Genomic DNA, 19,298 nt, shown 5'->3' with positions numbered 1-19,298 from the left:
TTGGCAAACATTATTTTCAGATGAAGCGATATTCTCAAACACTGTACATGTTAACAGGCATAATATGCATTATGGGACACCTGAAATCGATGAGAATTGTGTCTTTTCAGCATCGTTGGTCACTGAATGTTTCGTGTGAAATCCTTGGTAACTATGTCATCGGTTACTGCTGACTCACATTGCCATTTTCTCAACCACGAATTACCTCCTCTTTTAGAAAACATTGCTTTGAATTCGAGAAGAGAAATGTGGTATCAGGAGGATGGCGCACCACCACATTTTGCAATACATACACGTAAATGAGAAATTTGGTGACAGGTGGATTGGACGTGCTGGACTCGTTGCATGGCACCTCGCTCACCCAACATAATACCACTGAACTATAAGAAGTCATGTTTACACTACCTACAACAAAAAATTATATGAAACGTCGAATAAATTAAGCTTGACGCACTATTATCTCCTGTATGTTGTTAGAGAAAACCTTTCCACAAGAATTACCAAGTGCTTAGATATTAATGGAGGCTGCTTTGAGCTCAATGACATAATGTAAAGTAAATACCTTGGTATTTATTAATTTCCTTATTAATTTTGTAATCTTTTCTACTACTGTATTCTTCAATGAAAACACCCTGTAACTGCTCAACAATTTATAAAAAAAAAAATGTTTCAATAAAAATTGCTTAGTTTACTGAGGGGAACAAACATATTTTTAAAAAAATTCCATGGTTTCATTTAAAAATCTGAAGATGCACCCCGGCGTCCCCTAAAGGGGCTCCGGGGAAATATTTCCCGTACCACAGTTTGGAGACCCCTTCCCCCAATACAATTAGAAGACAAAGCATTCGCTTTTATCTATTCATTTAAGAGATATTAACTTGTAACACTTTATGAGAGCCACCCTGTATAATGAAGTTCACTGATTTATCTGAACTCCCGCTGTTCGTCCGAAAATATATTTATTAAACTTAATGCCCAGATTCTTTGACCTGATATAAGACAACTGGTCTGCTTACTTCTCGATTTAATTCACCTTCAGACTTGTATTCGAAGTTTTTAGGTCGCTGCATTATTAATATGGTCACAGTTCGTTGTAATATTAGTCTTCCTGTAAAACACATGCTGGTGAGAAACAAACGGAAAGGAGAATATGGCCTAATGCATCATTATGAGAAGAACAAATTGAAGTTATGCGAATAATAATAATAATAATAATAATAATAATAATAATAATAATATCGAATAACTGAGTCGCCTACAATCAAACTGCACTTTATCAAAAAATTTGATTTTTCAGGAAAGACGAAAAACTAGTCTAGTTATACTTGTTTTTTTGTTTTTGTTTTTTTTTTTTTGAAAGCTGGGACATGACAGTTAAGCGGCCGAGCTTGGAACTACAGTGCTATGTTGCCAATATGGACTACCACGCTATCAGTTAATGAACGCTATTATTGACGTTAAAACATTTATTGACAATTGACGCGAAGATAAGAAAACAATACAAAAATAGACAGAGAATCAAAGACGAAACGTACCAATGCTTACATTGTGTGCACAATAAATGTCACCAAGAGAGCTATTAAGCACTCGCCACGTGGGAAAGGTAAGTTTGGCAACTCAACCGTTGTTGAGACTCCAAAGTCCAAAGGTGATTTACTATTAAAGTTGAGGCCTACGTGAGCTCCAGCTGTTAAATGAAAAATATTTTTCATTACTCTATTTAGTCATTATTGCAACGCGCCGAGACTTCTACATAATTATGTAACATAAAATACTTTTCAACAGTAATATTCGACTAGAAGTATACTTCTATGATCTAGGGTTCACGGTAAAATTGACGAATGACTCGCCAGTGCTATCTAGCGGCAGAGATTGTAGGCAGCGTGTATGACGTAAGGCATTTTTTTTTCAGCATAACATTTATTTTAAGTATACCAGGGCACAAGGACCCTTGCCTTTTTACAATGAGAATAACAGGACAAGAGTCCTCTTGTAACAGGAGAACAAAACAAATGGTACAAATATGTAACAAAGAGAGAAATTAAGACAAGAACTCCATCAGAGATAGAGATTAGCAACTTGAACAAAATAAAATGAGCATTACACAAAATAAATAAAATAAAAAATCAAGTATTAGAAAAGAGTTTTCTTATCAATGGATTGATATGAGATCTTGAGGAATGGAGAAAGATTGATCTCTCTAACTTTATAACGTCACTAAATAAGCTGATGTTCAAACCTTCATAAAGTTGTGTGTTTCTGATAAGGCAGTCCGCACCTGTGATATTTCGACAAACTGATCGTTGAATACCATCTAGAACGTAAAGCATAGCGCGGTGAACTGTGATGTGAGTTTCGTTCTTCAACACGTGATGTCGTAAGGGATTATTCTCATTATTGTTGCACACAATATCAGTTAAATGTGTAATTAATTGTTTGTTCTGTGTTCTGCAAACAGTACGCTTGGCAAAAGTTGCTAACTCTTTCTTCAGATTCCCAAAAGATAGAGATAGGGAGTAGTCTTATAGAATATTACTTTTCTGTTACAAGATGATGATGATGATGATGATGATTATTATTATTATTATTATTATTATTATTATTATTATTATTATTATTATACTGCTTCTACTACTACAGTTATTTGCTTCTGTCTTTTAGGTGCGCCATACCCATATGGGTAAATAGATGTAAAAGACAGGGCCTAGAGTTCCAGGCAAAACGTAAAAATTATGACAAAGTATCTGTAAAAATTACAGAATATATTCAGATCACTTTAGATAATCGGAAAAGTATATCGAAGTTTCAGATCAGCCGTAAACCTGTTAATTTTTAATACTTGGTTTTTAATAACGGACTGAAGAGAACAGCTATTCCTTAACAGAATTTAACAGCTTTTCTTACGAAAAATGGTTCAAAATCAAAGCACAATGAAAGAGCCGCGAAGGTCCCAGAGAAAAGTATTAGATCTTGCATCGATGAGGCTGCGGGCTCTCTTACAGACAGACAGAAACGACGGAAGATATCGTACTCCTATCCTATACCATGTAATTACATCATAGACGGAGAAAGAACCATTTCCTTCGGGGGGGGGGGGGAAGCAAAACCATGGAATCACCATATAAGGGGAGTTATGGGGGACATAATTTACCTCCTCTTCCTGTTATAGCTTTACCGTGGTACAGTATATCGGAATAAGATCATTTAATAAAGGTATTTTCGGGGGCATGTTTCTTACAGAGTTACAACCATATCCGCGATGTTTCGGACCGAGTTGTATAGGGCTTGAACTGTAAATCAACTACAAATTATAATAGGGCATAACTTAAAACAAGCTCCTTTTTTTTTCTCTCATACAAAAGCATATGCATGAATCAATAAAACTACATAACAGTGCTAACAGAAACTATTTTATATGAAGCTTACCTTCCTGAAGATATTATATGAAATGTAAACTCTAATTACAGGGTGTACCTAATTTCAATTGTATGTGACTGGTAAACGGTTGAAAATAGACACCTACAGTAACGTATGTACGAAAGGAAAACTCAACAAGTTTCGATATGCACATCACCGTATCTCTACGTGAGCTCCAGCTGTCACTGTGACGATATCGAGGAGATGAACGATTTCTTGCCAAGCACGTTGGAGCATGTCTTCTGGAACGCTCTCAATAGCCTCTATGATGCGCTCCCGAAGATCACGAAGGTCTCTGAAGGGGTGGCGTACACTTTATCTTTGACGTAGCCCCAGAGAAAGAAATCGTATTGGCGAATTCCACTCGTTTGGGTTTGTCATCCGGCTCCAGACGTTGCATTAACTGCACTTTGTATGCGTACAGTTTGAGACGTTCGTGGACAATTCGTTGCAATGTTGATTTTGGTGCTTGAAGTTCCCGCGAAGCTCTTCTTAATGACTTCCGCGGGCTTCGCTCATACGTGGCTTGAACATTAGCAACCATTACGTCGGATGTTTTACGACCACCACCATGCTTCTTCAACACCGATCTTGTAGCTAAAAATGTATCGTGCCACTTCTTAATGCTTTTAGCAGTTGGAGCATCATGGTTAAACACTCGTCGATACTCCCTTTTGAACTCTAACAATTGATTTAAACTCCGCACACCACAACACAGGTTGCGCTTTCATCTGCAGTGTCGCTATTATGACAATCGATACAATCTACGAAAAGAAACCATGTCTGCACACCATCTACCGATAGGATTCGAAACTTGTTGAGTTTTCCTTTCATATAAACGTTACCGTAAGGTTCTATCTTCAACCGTTCACTAGTCACATACAATTGAAATTAGGTACATTCGAGCGGTCCACCCTGTATTTTATTTAAGTTTACACGTTATACCAGGATCACTTTTCTTTTTTCTGCATTGTTGTGCATATGTTATTTCTACATCTCTAAGTGGCGGCCTGATCACCTGCAGACTTCTAACACATGAGTACAGGCTGTTACAAAAGAAACATTACAGTGCTTCCATTTCTCAAATGAGGTATAGAAATTCTTATACATTCAGAAACTTAAAATAAATATTATAGTCCAGACACATGATCTGAAGACATTAATTCATAAATTTAAGCACACAAAGTTACGTCAATAGAAAGAAAGAAGAGTTCAGACAAGTTTGGGGGGGGGGCAGTGTTCTCATATGAATTACATAGATAGATAATTATGTCATTACTAATGCACTAAGTTAACTCAACAACTACTAAACTGCATGAATCTACTTTACTTTCTTAATACAAAATACAATTTCTTCATAGTTTCTCAGTATAAAAAATGAAAGTCTTCACTTTTTTTAACCAAATAGATGCGCCTTGGGATGCGTAACATAAAAATATGAATTACTGATTTTATGAAGAAAGTGGATTCATGTTTTTCGTAATAAGTGATTCAGGTAGTTATTCAGATAAAATAATTTGCCTAACCCTAGACTTTCAAGACAAATTGTTATTCAAGAAAGGGGATATAGAGGCAGCTAAACTGAATTTTTGCAGTCAGGCATTATAGATGTCTCCTATTTTGATGAAGCTGTTAATGATGGCAAAAATATAGGCTACAGCATACAAATGAATAATACGTATTGCAAGAGCTTATATTGCAGGTTGGGTGTATAGCAGAATGAATCACGAAACTTGTCGAAATCTTTCTTCATATAGCTAGTTCAAACAACACACATCGGAAGAAGAAAAAAACCGCTGTAAAGATTAAAAAATGGTTTTCCCTAAGAATATTTATCTCCTAAGCCAAAATTATGTTCTGATGTTTTTAAAAACATGATAATGCTCTTTGTTGAACTGGAATTGGTGTAAAAAGTGCTAATTAAAATGGTAGTGCTGCCTGTTAACATTTCCGTTAGCAGTGGTGTGCCAGTATCTTTATTGATAAATATTTCAATGTGCTAATAAATGTTATATCAAAAATAAAAGGATAACCACATAGCTAGGAAACGAAGTAAGTGATGTATGAAAGCTGCTAAAGTCATGCACAACTAAATCATAATTACATTTGAAATATGAGAATTGTATCATTTCATTTGTATTCCAATAACTTTGCAACTTCTTATTAATTAAAAATATTGTGAACAAAGTGGACCCAAATTATAATATTGCTCAGCATTTTCTTACTGACATCAAATGTACACCTCTCCATTTTTTCTTTCATAACCCGGCACGCCACAAGAAGTGTATCAATACTTCTAGCCATTAGATAGAAGCATAGTCACTTTTCGATGGTAAACAGGCGAGAGTCCAGTACTACTGTTCGAGAATATTTGGTAATATTTTATTTGTAACTTACAGCAATGCAAAGTTTATAATTTCACTTTCTCTTCCCATCCTATCCTAACTAAGAACAAAAATTTACCCAATTTTTTCAAACTATTCTCACTCACAGTTTCTTACATGCTGTTCTGTTGTTTACTTTCAGAATTTTCTTTTTTATAAATAATAAATGATTTTCTGAAATTTTGAGCGTCCTTCCCATTTATTTTTATATTAATATGGACTTCTACAAACTATAAAATTTGGGAGTGTATTAATTATTTTCTCGTGAGCATAATCAAAGAACAGGATTTATCGACATCTTGAAAAACTCATGAACAAAATATTGGATTTACTAGTCCACTTCTATTTAACTGAAATAATGGCTAATATTTAACACTCCTGAGTAACTCATAACATCAGTATGAATTTAGGACTAAAAAAAATCGGGATTACTTAAAAAGGGGAAAAATCACAAGGAAATAAAAAATTCTGAATTCATAACCAGTCCAAGGAATGAAACTGCAGTTGTGGCAGTTTAAATGTCATATTTTTGTTTTTAGTTTACACACAAATGAGGCCTCAGGGGATAAACATAAGCCCATCTCTGTGTCTTCAGGAGAGCAGTTTTAAAGTTCAAAATGCTCTCAAAGAAATCCACGTAATCCAGTCTATTTTGTTATTTGGTTTTACGGTTAAGTAGGCTATGTGTTGTAATCCTCTTAAGCATTCTAATAATTTTCTTGGCCGTAACATGAGCTATATCTTAGTTTTGTTGAGAAAGTGTCCTGGACTTATCAGCTTTTTTTTTTTTTTGTAAATAATTTTTTAACTTTTAGTCTTCAATATTTATTAGGTAATTTTTATTTCGATCAAATTCAGTACAGCTGGAGTCCTATCAGAGGACACCTTAATGACACTGTCATTTATTTTTTATTTTGCAACTGGATATTAGCATAGTTCTCAATCATTATTATTTAGACCTATGAAGTAGTAGAAATAAAACAGATCAAACAATCTTTGTGTTAGAATATAAACAATAAACACAAGAATAACTTTCATTCAAGTTAACGGTTTAAATTAAAGTTGTTGTTGTTGTTTTCTAACGCCAGGCATTTGACAATGAAGTCATTTGACCTCTTGCACTCCAATATTTTTCAAAGATATTATCATGGCCAGCCACTGAAGCACAGATTTTGAGGTGTTCCGAATCCATTTCTTGGTTTGAGTTGCACAATGGGCAGTTAGGGGACTGATATATTCCAATTCTATGCAGGTGTTTGGCCAAACAATCATGGCCTGTTGCCAATCTAAATGCAGCTAGAGACGATTTTCGTGGTAAATCGGGAATTAACTGTGGATTATGATGCAGAGAGTTCCATTTTTCCTCTTGAGATTGTGTTATCAAATTTTGTTTGTTGAAGCACGGCCGACGTTGAAGTCTAAGTATGTAGATTTAATAAACTCCATCTGACTGTAAGTACTGTGGTTCATAACAACGATATGAGCGAAGCAGAGGAAAACAACATGGAGAATGTTATCGAAACTCATTCATACAGGGAAAAAGTGGCTTGTTGACTGGGCATTACCATCATATGTCAAAATCAGTGGCTCCAACTGAATTTTAGTTCAAGAGACTGCAAAGAAAACTGACTCACGTTTTAAACATCCACTTCGAGTATCTGTTCACTGTGTCCCATCCATTAAAATGATAGTAGTGGTTATACTGTACATAAAATTATTTCATTCTGTCTCAATTGATAACATCTCCGTTTCGCCATTTCTAAACTTTCCGCTGAGTACAAATGCATGTTCTGCATGACACTTCAAGTTGAAAACATAGAGTGCTTGTCGGAATTTAAAAACAAATGAGTAACCTCTAAAAGATAAATCGCAGAGACAACTGGCAAGGCTCATATAATTCAACATGGTACTGCAATGGTGGGAACATAAAGCAAAGGACCTGCCCCAATCCACTGCAGAGCTATACAATCCATACACTTTCTTGATTTATTACAATTTTAATTTGTAACTCAATCGTTATTGCGGAATATTTCAGTTTAATAAAGTACATGCTGCAGGGAACTTGCAATAGCTTCATGTATTTTACGTTGGTACTGACAGAAGCAGAAACTCTCAAGTTTATGTTGACCTACCCTAGGCCGTAGCATACAATGTTGGCCACTACAGTGACATTAGAGAAAATGGCTGCCATGGAAGACAGGAGAACTTTTTGTGTCCTGGATTTTCACCTTTGCAGAGCTGTTATTTGAACCAAGTATCCGGGAGATCCACCCAGCAGACATTCTATTTGCAAGTGGTCAGTATTCTAAATTTAAGGAAAGTCAATTGGCCGTTTCTTAGTGGGTGTGTGCAAGCATCAGAGGCCATATGCAGCTTAGAACACGGTGTGGCAGATTTCAGCCCTACCGAATGCCAATGCTGTCAGACGACAACATTCTGTTTGGGCGAGTATGCAAACCAATGGTTATGCAGAATCTTTAATGTTTAGTGATGATGTCGCCTTCTACCTTTCGGGGAATATTAACATGTCGGATATACCTGCGTGACTGACTTGCAAGGTGTAGGGCCCCTTCTTTTTCAAACACATGGCATTTACCTCCTGCTACAGCTGAAGAGGATAGTCCCCATTTCATCTTCCAACGGTACAGTGTACCACCACATTTGCACAGCTGAGTACCAAACAGATTGATCGTGCTGGTACTGATAAGGCAATGATCTTTCTTTTGTGGAAGGTTCAGTCACAGACCATGCTGTGCTGCATGTTTGGAGTCGTGCTGTAATTTCTCGAATACTCCGCGCACTTTTTCCCCGAAATATACACGGGTGCGCGGCTTATTCGAAATGAAGTCGGCAATTGTCCACTTTTCCTTCCGCGCAATTCCTAAGGTAGTAACACATGCCATTATTCAATTCTTAACACTGTTAAGTGGCGTTTGATTAGTAGTAGGCCTACATATGTCAGAATCAAGTGCCTCTTATATTTTCAATGGATACACGGGCACGCATATCACCCTCTCTTGTTGAAAGGAGCTTCAAAAAGAGTAGAATCTCTAATCAGGATGATTATGTATGAAGAAGAGAATGGAATGTCTGGGCAACGACGATAGGGATGACGAAATCAGCGCAGAATGAAGAAGTTAATAGTGATAACAAACCGCGCAGTGTCGTACAAAATGCAGTTCATTTGCTGACGTGTGCTATTAATATTGTGAACGGCAGATTAAGCAAGACAAGTGACGTGCATGCAGTGCGTATGCACAGAAAGATTTGAAGTATGAAATGCGTTCTTTCCAAGATAACATTTATTTAAAATGTATTGGTAACAACTTTATTTGCGTTTGTTTTTAATTTATCGTGAAAACATTTGTGTGTGTGTCTAATGCCTACCTGCTTCACTTTGCGTGATTTGGGTTCCGCATACTGCGGAGAGATGGCAAGCTGTGACCCATTTTCAACGTGAAAACATTTGTTGAATGTTTTATTTTTGTATTTTTTTTCTTTTCTTCTGTACAAATGCATTCTGTATGCATATGAATTACATTAAACGTGAGTAACATATGTTTACAGTCGGAGAGAACTTTTAGCTTAGCCCTGTATCGGATTGATGAGTTTTGATCCAAATTACTGCTCATCATAGAATAATAACCGCATTATTTACATTGTTGTGGAAAGCAGAGGAAGATTTGCTCACCTGGATACTGAATTGTCGTTCACACTTATAATATAACCTGTTAAATTTATAAAATATTAAGACTGCAAAGTATGATGGATCATGTAATTAATTTGTAACAATAAAATCACTTTATAACGACTTTTCGTGCTTGGTAGGTAGGTTAAATCATTCTCTACGTATCTGAAGTCACTTATGTATTCACGGTTGGGTACATAAAGTTGTGGAACGTCAAATATATATTACAATAAATTAAAACAATTTATTATTATTTTATAAAGGGTGTTTCAAAAATAGAGGGCATAATTTCAAGTATGTATTGCCCATATGTAGATAATAGAAAAGTTCATTACAACATGTGTCCGGAAATGCTTGGTTTCCGAGTTATGGCCTTCAAAACAGTGATATTCACCGGAACGTTTTCTTCTCGCAGGTAGTTGCCTTTACAGCAGATGTTCAAAATGTTCACCTCCTGCTTGAATACAGGCCTCACATCGATGCCTCATGGCTCTGCGAACACGATCTCAAATTCCAGGAGTATTGCGTTTTTCCTTACAACCACAATTCGATTCCGAAGGTTTTCCATGTCAGGCAATGGAGATGAATACACCATCGATTTTAAATAGCCCCACAAGTAGACATCGATAGGGTTCAAATCAGGTGAGCGTGGAGGTCAAGCGTGGGCCACCTCTACTTATCCATCGATCAGGGTACTTCTGGTACAAACGATGAGCCAGTGCAGCATTCCCGTCCGCCTCCTTACCGTACATGTCGCACAGCACAACACTCAATGTACCCTTCGCCTCGAAATTAACAGTCGGAGTGTCCTCTGTTAATATCTTCTGTCACGGCACCTACAAACATTCCGGTGAATATCACTGTTTTGAAGGCCATAAGTCGGAAACCAAGCATTTCCGGACACGTTGTATTGTCTACGTATGGGGAATACATACTTGAAATTATGCCCTCTATTTTTGAAACGCCCTGTATATGCAAGTTTTCTTTCTTTTGCTGTTCACTCATTCAGCAAGTACCAGGTACATACTTCTGAATTACTCTCCTTTTTCAATACTGAGAAACGTAATAAATTCTCTAAGAAGAACAGGAATAGTAATGGACGAACTTGATGGGTTAATAATACTGTAAAGCAGGGCGCTGGTGGGAATGTAAGTGGCGGCCGCACAACTGACATGTGGCAGTGTAAAAATTACCTTAAAAATTTACTGGTTTAAGTGACTATTCAGTACAAATCCAAGAATATAGGCGAGGAAGACAACATTTAAGTCCCAAGCACTGACAAGGTTACAGAAGTGCTGCACCCACGCTGCTGTGCACCCGCATGTGATTGGTCAGCCGGAATCGCAGAGCGAAGCCCTTGCCGCACACGTCGCACTTGTGGGGGCGGTCGCCCGTGTGCATGCGGCGGTGGATCAGCAGGTTGCCGTTCAGGCTGAAGCGCTTGCCGCAGATGTCGCACTTGAAGGGCCGGTCGCCGGTGTGCGTGCGCCGGTGCGTCGCCAGGTTGCTGTTCAGCGTGAAGCCCCTGCCGCACACTTCGCACACGAAGGGCCTCACGCCCGTGTGCGTGCGGGTGTGCACGACCAGGTCGCCGCTCTGCGTGAAGCACTTGCCGCAGCCATCGCACTTGAAGGGCCGCTCCCCGGTGTGAATCCTGCGGTGCTTCAGCAGCTTCGAGTTCTCGGTGAAGCCCTTCCCGCACACTTCGCACATGTAGGGCTTGTCCCCCGTGTGGGTGCGTCGGTGTCGGCTCAAGTCGCCCCCCTGCGTGAAGCCCTTGCCGCAGTCTTCGCACTTGAAGGGCTTTTCTCCGGTGTGGGTGCGTCGGTGGCGCCGGAGGTGCGAATTCTGCAGACATTGCTTTCCGCACACTTCGCAGCAGAATCTGTCCTTCGAGTCATCGCTACGAATGAAAAGTAAAACACAGTCACACTTCTGTCCTTTACAATAGCAAGATTTGATTTTTAATTACAGAAAACGTTTCTTTCCAAAGTAAACTTGTATTATTTTCCAGTTCCAGTGCTAATGTTTTGGTCCTATAATCACGAGCGGCATTTGAACTGCCTGTGTGTTGTAACAACTTGCGCAGCTTACCCTGTAACGTTTGTGAATCTATGTTACTGGCTTCACGTAAAATGCAGTTCGGCTTCTTTCAGGATACTGGACAGTTAAGAAATGTGAATTTCTTATATTACCATCACCCAGTTTTTTGTAACCATGGTAATTACTTACACTTTCCATATGCAACATGGATTTATATATTACAAAAGAGAAACGTGAAATAGATGAAGAAAGTAAAAATGGCCGTATAACAGTGTGAAAAATGCGAGTTTGAATCTCAGTAAGAATAGTGTTGAAGCAACTTCGATGAGGTCTGGAATCCCGACAAATGAAATAATGTAAACTAACCTACCAACAATATCCTAGAAGACAGCACATGTGATAAGAAACATCTTTATCACTACGGACGTGAGACACCATGAACCACAGGTAGGCTACACTTTTGTTGGTGACTTCAACAACTCGCGCAACTTTTTAATCACAGATGAAATGTGCTTTACAGGAAACGCAATCATGAATATCCGCAACAACAGTGAGTGGTCAGGGGTACATTTGCATACAATATTGCTAGGAATGGTTTTCCATTCAGTAATAATTGGACATTACTTGTTTGCAACTTTCTTTATTTTTGACTGTAAGAAAAGACAAGACGGGAAATTGGTGAGAAAAAAGAATTAAAATGAGCAACTGGAGCAGTCATAGTGATGATATTAATGGGAGGAATTGAATTGAATCTGGGGCCGAAGAGCGAAGAGATGAGAGAAGTACTGAAATTAGGGTTCATAAAGATCAATCAAGAAATAAAAGTACAGTTACAGGATTTCAGACAGTAACGCATTTGAAGACAAATATGGAGAACAGCAACAAAAGAAATGAAGAGATGCAACAGTTAAATAACCAACTGGAAAAGGAAAAAGAGATTTAGAAGGTAGCCGGAGGAAGAAGAATCTGATAATTCTCGGACTAAAGAGAGTACGGAGTATGCAGTCCGGAGAGTGTGTGGGAGCTTTTCGAAGTTGACGTAGATGACCACACAGAAGCAGCTTACAGAGTGGGCAAGGGAACATTTCCAACAATTTCAGTTAAATTTCAAAATTTAAGGGCGAAAGAAATGATTAAGAACAGAGTGAAAAATGTGAGGGGAACAAAATTGCGTTTTGAAAACGATTTTAGTTTTGAAATAAGAAGAAAAATAATGTTAAAAAGTTAAAATGTTACGTTTTATTTAACGACACTCACAACTGCCGAGGTTATATCAGCGTCGCAGGTGTGCCGGAATTTTGTCCCGCAGGAGTTCTTTTACATGCCAGTAAATCTACTGACATGAGTCTGTCGCATTTAAGCACACTTACGTGCCATCGACCTGGCCTGGGATCGAACCCGCAACCTCGGACATAGAAGGCAGCACTATACCAAATGCGCCAACCAGGCCGACTAAGAAGAAGAAGAAGAAAACTATTGTTACCATATCTGAAAACAGTTAGAAGCAAATAACATTTGCAATCATGAATAAGGACAAATTGAAAATTAATTATGTTTACAATCTCTAATACTGTGAAATGAATTGTGGCAAACCAGAATTTTGGACTGTAACTGAGCAAAGTCAGGAGGTTCAAGGAAAGCAGCAAAGGTGAAAGTGATAATATACACAGATCAGTGGAGGAAAGGCAACATGCTAGGAAGAAAGAAATACAGGTGACACTAAATTTCAACAACGGTGAGACGAGATAATGCTGTTCAATGGTGTATCTGAAGCCGGCTACAGAAACGAAACAGCTGACCAGAATAAACAAAGAAAAAAAAAACAAAGTGCGAGTCAGATAGCAGATACTGCCGACGAAGGATTACGGAAACAGCTGGAAGTGCCTGAGGTTAGGAAGAAACAAATGGAAGAAATGAAAGGGAAGACATGGGAGAAATGAAACAGCAGATATTAGTGAGTGTCAGGACAGAATAGATAGGGCAAGTGGCAAAATGAAGAACGGTTTAGAAAGGGCAGTGGAATTAGTGAGGAAGAAAAATGCAAGAAAGTCAAGGGTGGCAAAAATGAAAGAATAAAAGTAGAGAAGAAAGTGTCAAGTGTCAGAAGAAAGTGTAAAGAGTGTGGTAAGAGAGACATAGAAATAAGAATTAAAGTTAACGAATATCTGAACAGACAGAGAAATTAGTAGTGAATCAATATTGTGAGCAGCACTAGAGTACTATAACTGCAAGAGCATTCTAGATATAAGTTTACGGAAAAAGGCAATATAAAAGGGAATTTAGGAGTGGGAGCGAAGAGAAAGGGATATGTATATAAATAAAGAGAGTAGAGAATAGTAGGTATATTATATTTGATGTAAGTGTTGTAAAATAGAGAAAATGGAAATGTAGACAAATAATTTAGGAGAAAATAGCTGGGAAAGATTGATTAAGAGTAGGTGGATTTGAGAATAGTGAATAAAAAAATAATGCAAATAATTAAGGAAAGGATTATACAATATGTAATTGGAAAGCGAGAAATGAGAGGGAGACAGTCTAGGTATGAGAGAGAATAGATAGGGAAGGACAGATAGCAATTCAGTGAAAACAAAAGAACAGGAAGTAATCAGGAAATACTTGGTAAGAGAATATAAAAGGAGTGAAATGTGGGCATGTAGTTAAGTGATGGTGAATCGAAAAGCAGAAATGTGAAGATCCACCATAAAGTTGCCTGACAAATAAATATCAAAATATTCCTCACTGTTCAATTTTCTACAGAATATATTACACATATTTTAATTAAACTAAAATATCATAACAAGAAGAGTATTGCTATTGGAGTTAGGTACGTCATAAATTCAAAAGCCAGGAACTTGTACTACCTTGGATGTCAAAATATTTATTGATTAGAATTTAGGAGTTTTTGTCGACTTTGGTTTAGTACCTTTAGAGTTCTCATCTAACATTGTGATGGAGTAGCAGTCACGAGAGAACAGTATCTAGGGTTTACGTTAAAACCACTCAAACACGAACATACATACCCTGTAACCATAACTATGTATTTAATTATTGTACAATCTTACCAAAGTTAGACAATTTTTTAGCACTGTTTCATGCTATACAAAGTAATCTTCTTTCAAGGACATTCTTTTTAGAACAAGTGAAAACGAAACAAATTACAAAAACAAGTAAGTGGAAACATTATTGGTTACTACGCAGCAGAAGTCACTGGTTTACTGACTACTGTTAGAGCCAAAAAAATTCGGTTTTAATTCTACTGAAAAAGTCGCAGTCTGCTGACAAGTTCCAACCTCGTCCATAAGATTCAATTGTGAATTTGAATCGTGCATTAAAATTACAGCTGAAAGGAATACAGAATCTTACACTGCACTCAAGTAACCACAACATTGGGGCAAAAGCAGAAGAGATCGATCTGATGGACAAATGACATTTTAAGGTTTTTTCCATCCAATCCTGAGTTAATATTAAGTGATATGAAAAGGAGATTCAACACTAATGATGAACACACACACACGTTATTTGTAGTGCTGAAAATGAAGAAATAGACCTCCAGAAAACGGCATATTTTCAGTCCCTGAGTATGAAATTGCCTACCTTTGTCAAGACATTCACTGGCAAAGAAAAGAACATAAGACACACGAATTCAGTACCTTGGATGAAATTTGCATCACACACTGAACCTGCAGCACCAGCAACATACTAGAGCGGAATATGGACATGCTTTTAAGGAAATTTAACATGTAACCAAAAGAAATGGATGCAGTTGTTAACGTCTTTACCTACAGTCACCGTTATTACATAATATTGCAATTTAAAATAGTAGCCTCTCGCAACATGTGTCCAGCTACGGCTCTGGCTGTACTGAAACATGCAATTACGACATAATGAATGTTGATTATATCACGGCATCGACCACATAAGAATAAATATCTTGTGATTATATTATTTTTAATTATTATATGATATTGACTGCACAAGGATAAATGTAACCGAGCGAGATGGCTCAGTGGTAACGCACTGGACTCGCAATCGGGAAGTCCCGGGTTCGATGCCAGTGTCAATCAATTTGATTGAGTTTTCTTCCGTGGTTTTGATCAAATAAATATAATTAATTTTCAGTTAAATAAAGGCGAATGCTGGACTCGATACCAATTACCATGAAATAATAGACAAAACATATCAACAACAAAGATTCCCAACAGTGAACTAAAGATGCCGTACTCGTGATATGACCTAGAAATTAAAGAGATTACAAATACATAGGGTACAGCTGAAAACATTAAATGTTTTGTGATTATATTATTTTTAACCATTACGTGGTGTTGACCGAGTCACAGGAAACCTGCTGTTTCCAAACTCCCAGAAGCTTTCTGCTCGACAACGCAGCAAGGGTAAGTTTTGTGGTTGCTGTCAGTGTATTTGTTTGTAGAACAAAACTTACATTTATATGTTGATCCAGTCTGTCACAACATGAATTGATGAGAAGTTAACAGATAATATTAACATAGCATGTGTATGTAGGTTGTGTAAGTCAAACAATGCCAACAAACTTAATTTCTTCTTGCCATAGTGATGGACAGTGCTGTCACAAAGATTTTACATAGGTTGGATAAAAAGTAATGACAACACTGCTGTCACGTGACGATGGTGCGTTCGAGAGCTGCCAGCTGTGTGGACATGAACAAGGACTGTTAGATGAGTTAATGCAGCCAGCGGCGACAGTACTCCATCAATCTACTGCAGTGTGTAGAACGTTCACTTTCATAGGGATAGTGCAAGAGCCCTAAGATCATCCTTACAAAACTAGAGCAACGTTCCTGGATCAAAATTGAAATGGCACGAGGTCACAGTGCACAAGAATGTTTTCAGGGACTGCGTGAAGCATGTGGCGATGCAGCGTTGCCATATCGCACAGTTGCACGATGGGTTAAAGCGTTCCGGGAAGGCTTTGTTGCACCGGTACCAAAGGGAAGGTGACGACTTTCTTGGACGAATCGTCGCTATGGATGAAACCTGGACTCGCTCGTATGAACCAAACTTGAAACGCCAATCAAATGAATGGAAGCATCCCGGTTCTCCTCGTCCAAAGAAATTGTACCCTACACAAAGTGCTGTGAAGGAGATGTTCATTGTGGCGTATGACATCGATGGGGTAATACTGCACCACGCTGTACCTCCAAGGCAGACGGAAAACGCGGAACATCCACCGTACTCGCCCGATATGATCCATGCGATTACGATCTTTTCACCAAAGTGAAAGAACCACTGCGAGGGACCCGGTACAATACCAGAGATGAACTTATCCGTGCTTTAGGGCAGTCAATACTGAACATCAACAAAGATGGACGCGCTGATGGTATACGACGACTTCCAAACATTTGGCAAAAGGTAATAAATAAGGGGGGCGACTATATAGAAGGTACGTAAATGTTGTACCCCTGTGAATAAAGCCACGTCGAAATGTTGCCATTACTTTTTATCCAACCCATGTATAAATGCACAGGAATGCAAATGAAACTGCTTACATAGTGACTGCTGTTTCTCCTTCTTCTAATATTACTTCGACTTTTATCTCCTCTTTTACTGCCGTGCCATCCCACGATTCCTGAGAAACAAACAGAGGAAGCAAGTCATAGGAGTCGTCATACAGCGAGGTCAAACCGAAATTGTCTTTGCACGCAGACTCACCTCGTCTTCGTTCTTCGGCCCTGGAAGCGCCACCTCGCAGTCGGAGTCCGGCTCGATCTTCACAAGCGCTCCGCCCTGCGACAAGAGCACACGAATACCACCCTGGACCTGACATCGAAAAATTCATTTGTGCCATGTGTGTCAATTTGCGCTAGGAATGTCATACTTTTACTGACAAAAGTTTTTTTTTCAATGTTATACACAAGAGAAATTACTGACAATTATGTAGCAAGCAACAACCAGGCCCCCGTCTTCCAGCAATAGGAAAGAGTCAATATTTTTTTGTTAGAGTGTACAGTGGCTGACAACATGTCGATGATATGAACACGTTGAAAATTTAATTAATATAAACATAAATGTAACCTTGCACCTTATAGAATGTCAAGTCCGACTCTAAACTCAAATACTTACTACGAAATATTGGACTGTAATCTACTGAAAAAGCAACACTAAGGCCTCAAACATATCGTCAGAATACGTACCCATCTTCGTGTAGGTGTGCAGTATTCTTTAATCGCGTAGCTAGTATCATGCACGGCCCACTCACCTTCGCTCTATTATTCATCTTTGTTAGGACATTCGCTGCGTTACCAGTCAACACAGCAATGCATATCAATTATACAGTTAACACTAAAAATTAAATTACGCTTCGAATACTTCATGACAGCGATTTCATTTAAAAACACAACTAATTAAAGTTCACTGAAAGCCCGCACTAATCTGTGAATCATCTGTTGCGCTCCATGAAGCCGTGTCCAATTCACTTCATTTATGACAGTTTGCACAAGCATTAAGAATAAGTACCTTTAAGCATATTTATTTTATTATACTTGCCACAAATGGTCCATTATATTGTTGCATAAATTCCAGAACACGGACTGCACCCTTTTCCTCTTACTTAAAAATTCCAACCTTGTGGACACAAAATAAATTATTGGCACTGAAAAGTGCCTTTTCGTAAATATAATGATGCGCATTCGACAAACTCGGACAAATCTGCTCTTTTTAGTATTTTAAGACATAATTTGGTAGGCGCAGTCCGTGTTCTAAAATTCCCCCCCCCCCCCCAAAGAAAAAAACGGCCGCACTCGTGAACAGCGAATATTTTCTAAGTCCACATCGGGTCACGGCGATGTTACACGATGCATGTGTTTGTAGAAGCAGTTCCGGAACTATGGAATTATTTCGTATCTGGGTCTCGTAAACCAGCGGTAGAGTGCTCGCTTATAGTGATCCGAAGGTTGTAAGTTCGGGCCTTGTTCAAGTTTTCATTTTATTTTTAAATCGTTCTTTAGCGATATAAATAATATTCAATGTATCATTTATATTCTGTTATCGTTCTTTAACGATATAAATAATATTCACGTTACTTATATTCTGTTATCGTTCTTTAGCAATATAAATAATATTCAAGTGGGTTTCCTGTTGTGGCGTATGGTTACACACTATTCCGTTTCCTTTTACCTTTCTTTAAATTAGTTATATTTCACATATTCTTTGTTATCCTTTATATATACATTTTTTATTCTATATTATTTATTGCCATTTCCACCCTTCTTTCTTCTATTTTATTTTTCTTCTGAGAGCGTGTATCTGGCTTGCGTCTGTTTACCCCTTTCTTCTTTCTGCTAGATGGCGCTGATGCATTCTGCGTTTGTTAGTTTTCCGCGAGATTGTGTTTGTATATACATGTACTGTGAGGTCGAGATCAAATGCATTCGTTGTATTACTTTGCATTTGAGATTAATTTATTATTGTGATCGGCTTTAATTAACAGCTTTTTTTGTTTTCTCCTTCTTGATTTTCTGTGTGTACGTGACTTGAGCCACGAGAATACTGTAGCCCGGACTAGAGTCGTGCACAACCAGCTACGAAAAATATAAATTATATAAAACTGCTACTGAATGCTTGGTGCTGTAATCAGCATGCAGAGCTCACCCATCTCAGTGTTCGGTGTGGGCAAAGGCAGAGAACATTGATCCATGCAGGTATAATAGTCGAGAGCAACAACATGCATGGTGAAATACAGGCATTAGAGCTTCAGAGTACTGTTCTTTTTGGTAATAACACTATATCTG

General features: G+C 38.1%; 1 protein-coding gene across 1 annotated transcript; it reads right to left on the bottom strand.

Moving 5' to 3' along the window:
- Positions 1-7,211: 7,211 nt before the first annotated feature.
- LOC138698706 (zinc finger protein 239-like) lies at positions 7,212-18,277 on the bottom strand. Its single transcript, XM_069824898.1, has 4 exons — positions 17,768-18,277; positions 17,221-17,295; positions 17,058-17,137; positions 7,212-11,392 (listed from the first exon to the last, which is right to left on the bottom strand). Exons 1-4 carry the CDS (start codon positions 17,783-17,785, stop codon positions 10,774-10,776), a joined length of 792 nt encoding a protein of 263 aa, XP_069680999.1. The 5' UTR covers positions 17,786-18,277; the 3' UTR covers positions 7,212-10,773.
- Between the last annotated feature and the right edge of the window lie 1,021 nt (positions 18,278-19,298).

The sequence above is a fragment of the Periplaneta americana genome, chromosome 4 (assembly GCF_040183065.1).
Source record: "Periplaneta americana isolate PAMFEO1 chromosome 4, P.americana_PAMFEO1_priV1, whole genome shotgun sequence".
In the NCBI taxonomy this organism is placed as follows: Eukaryota; Metazoa; Arthropoda; class Insecta; order Blattodea; family Blattidae; genus Periplaneta; species Periplaneta americana.
Note: the sequence above shows the minus strand (reverse complement) of the source record. Positions and strands in the feature narration are given on the sequence as shown.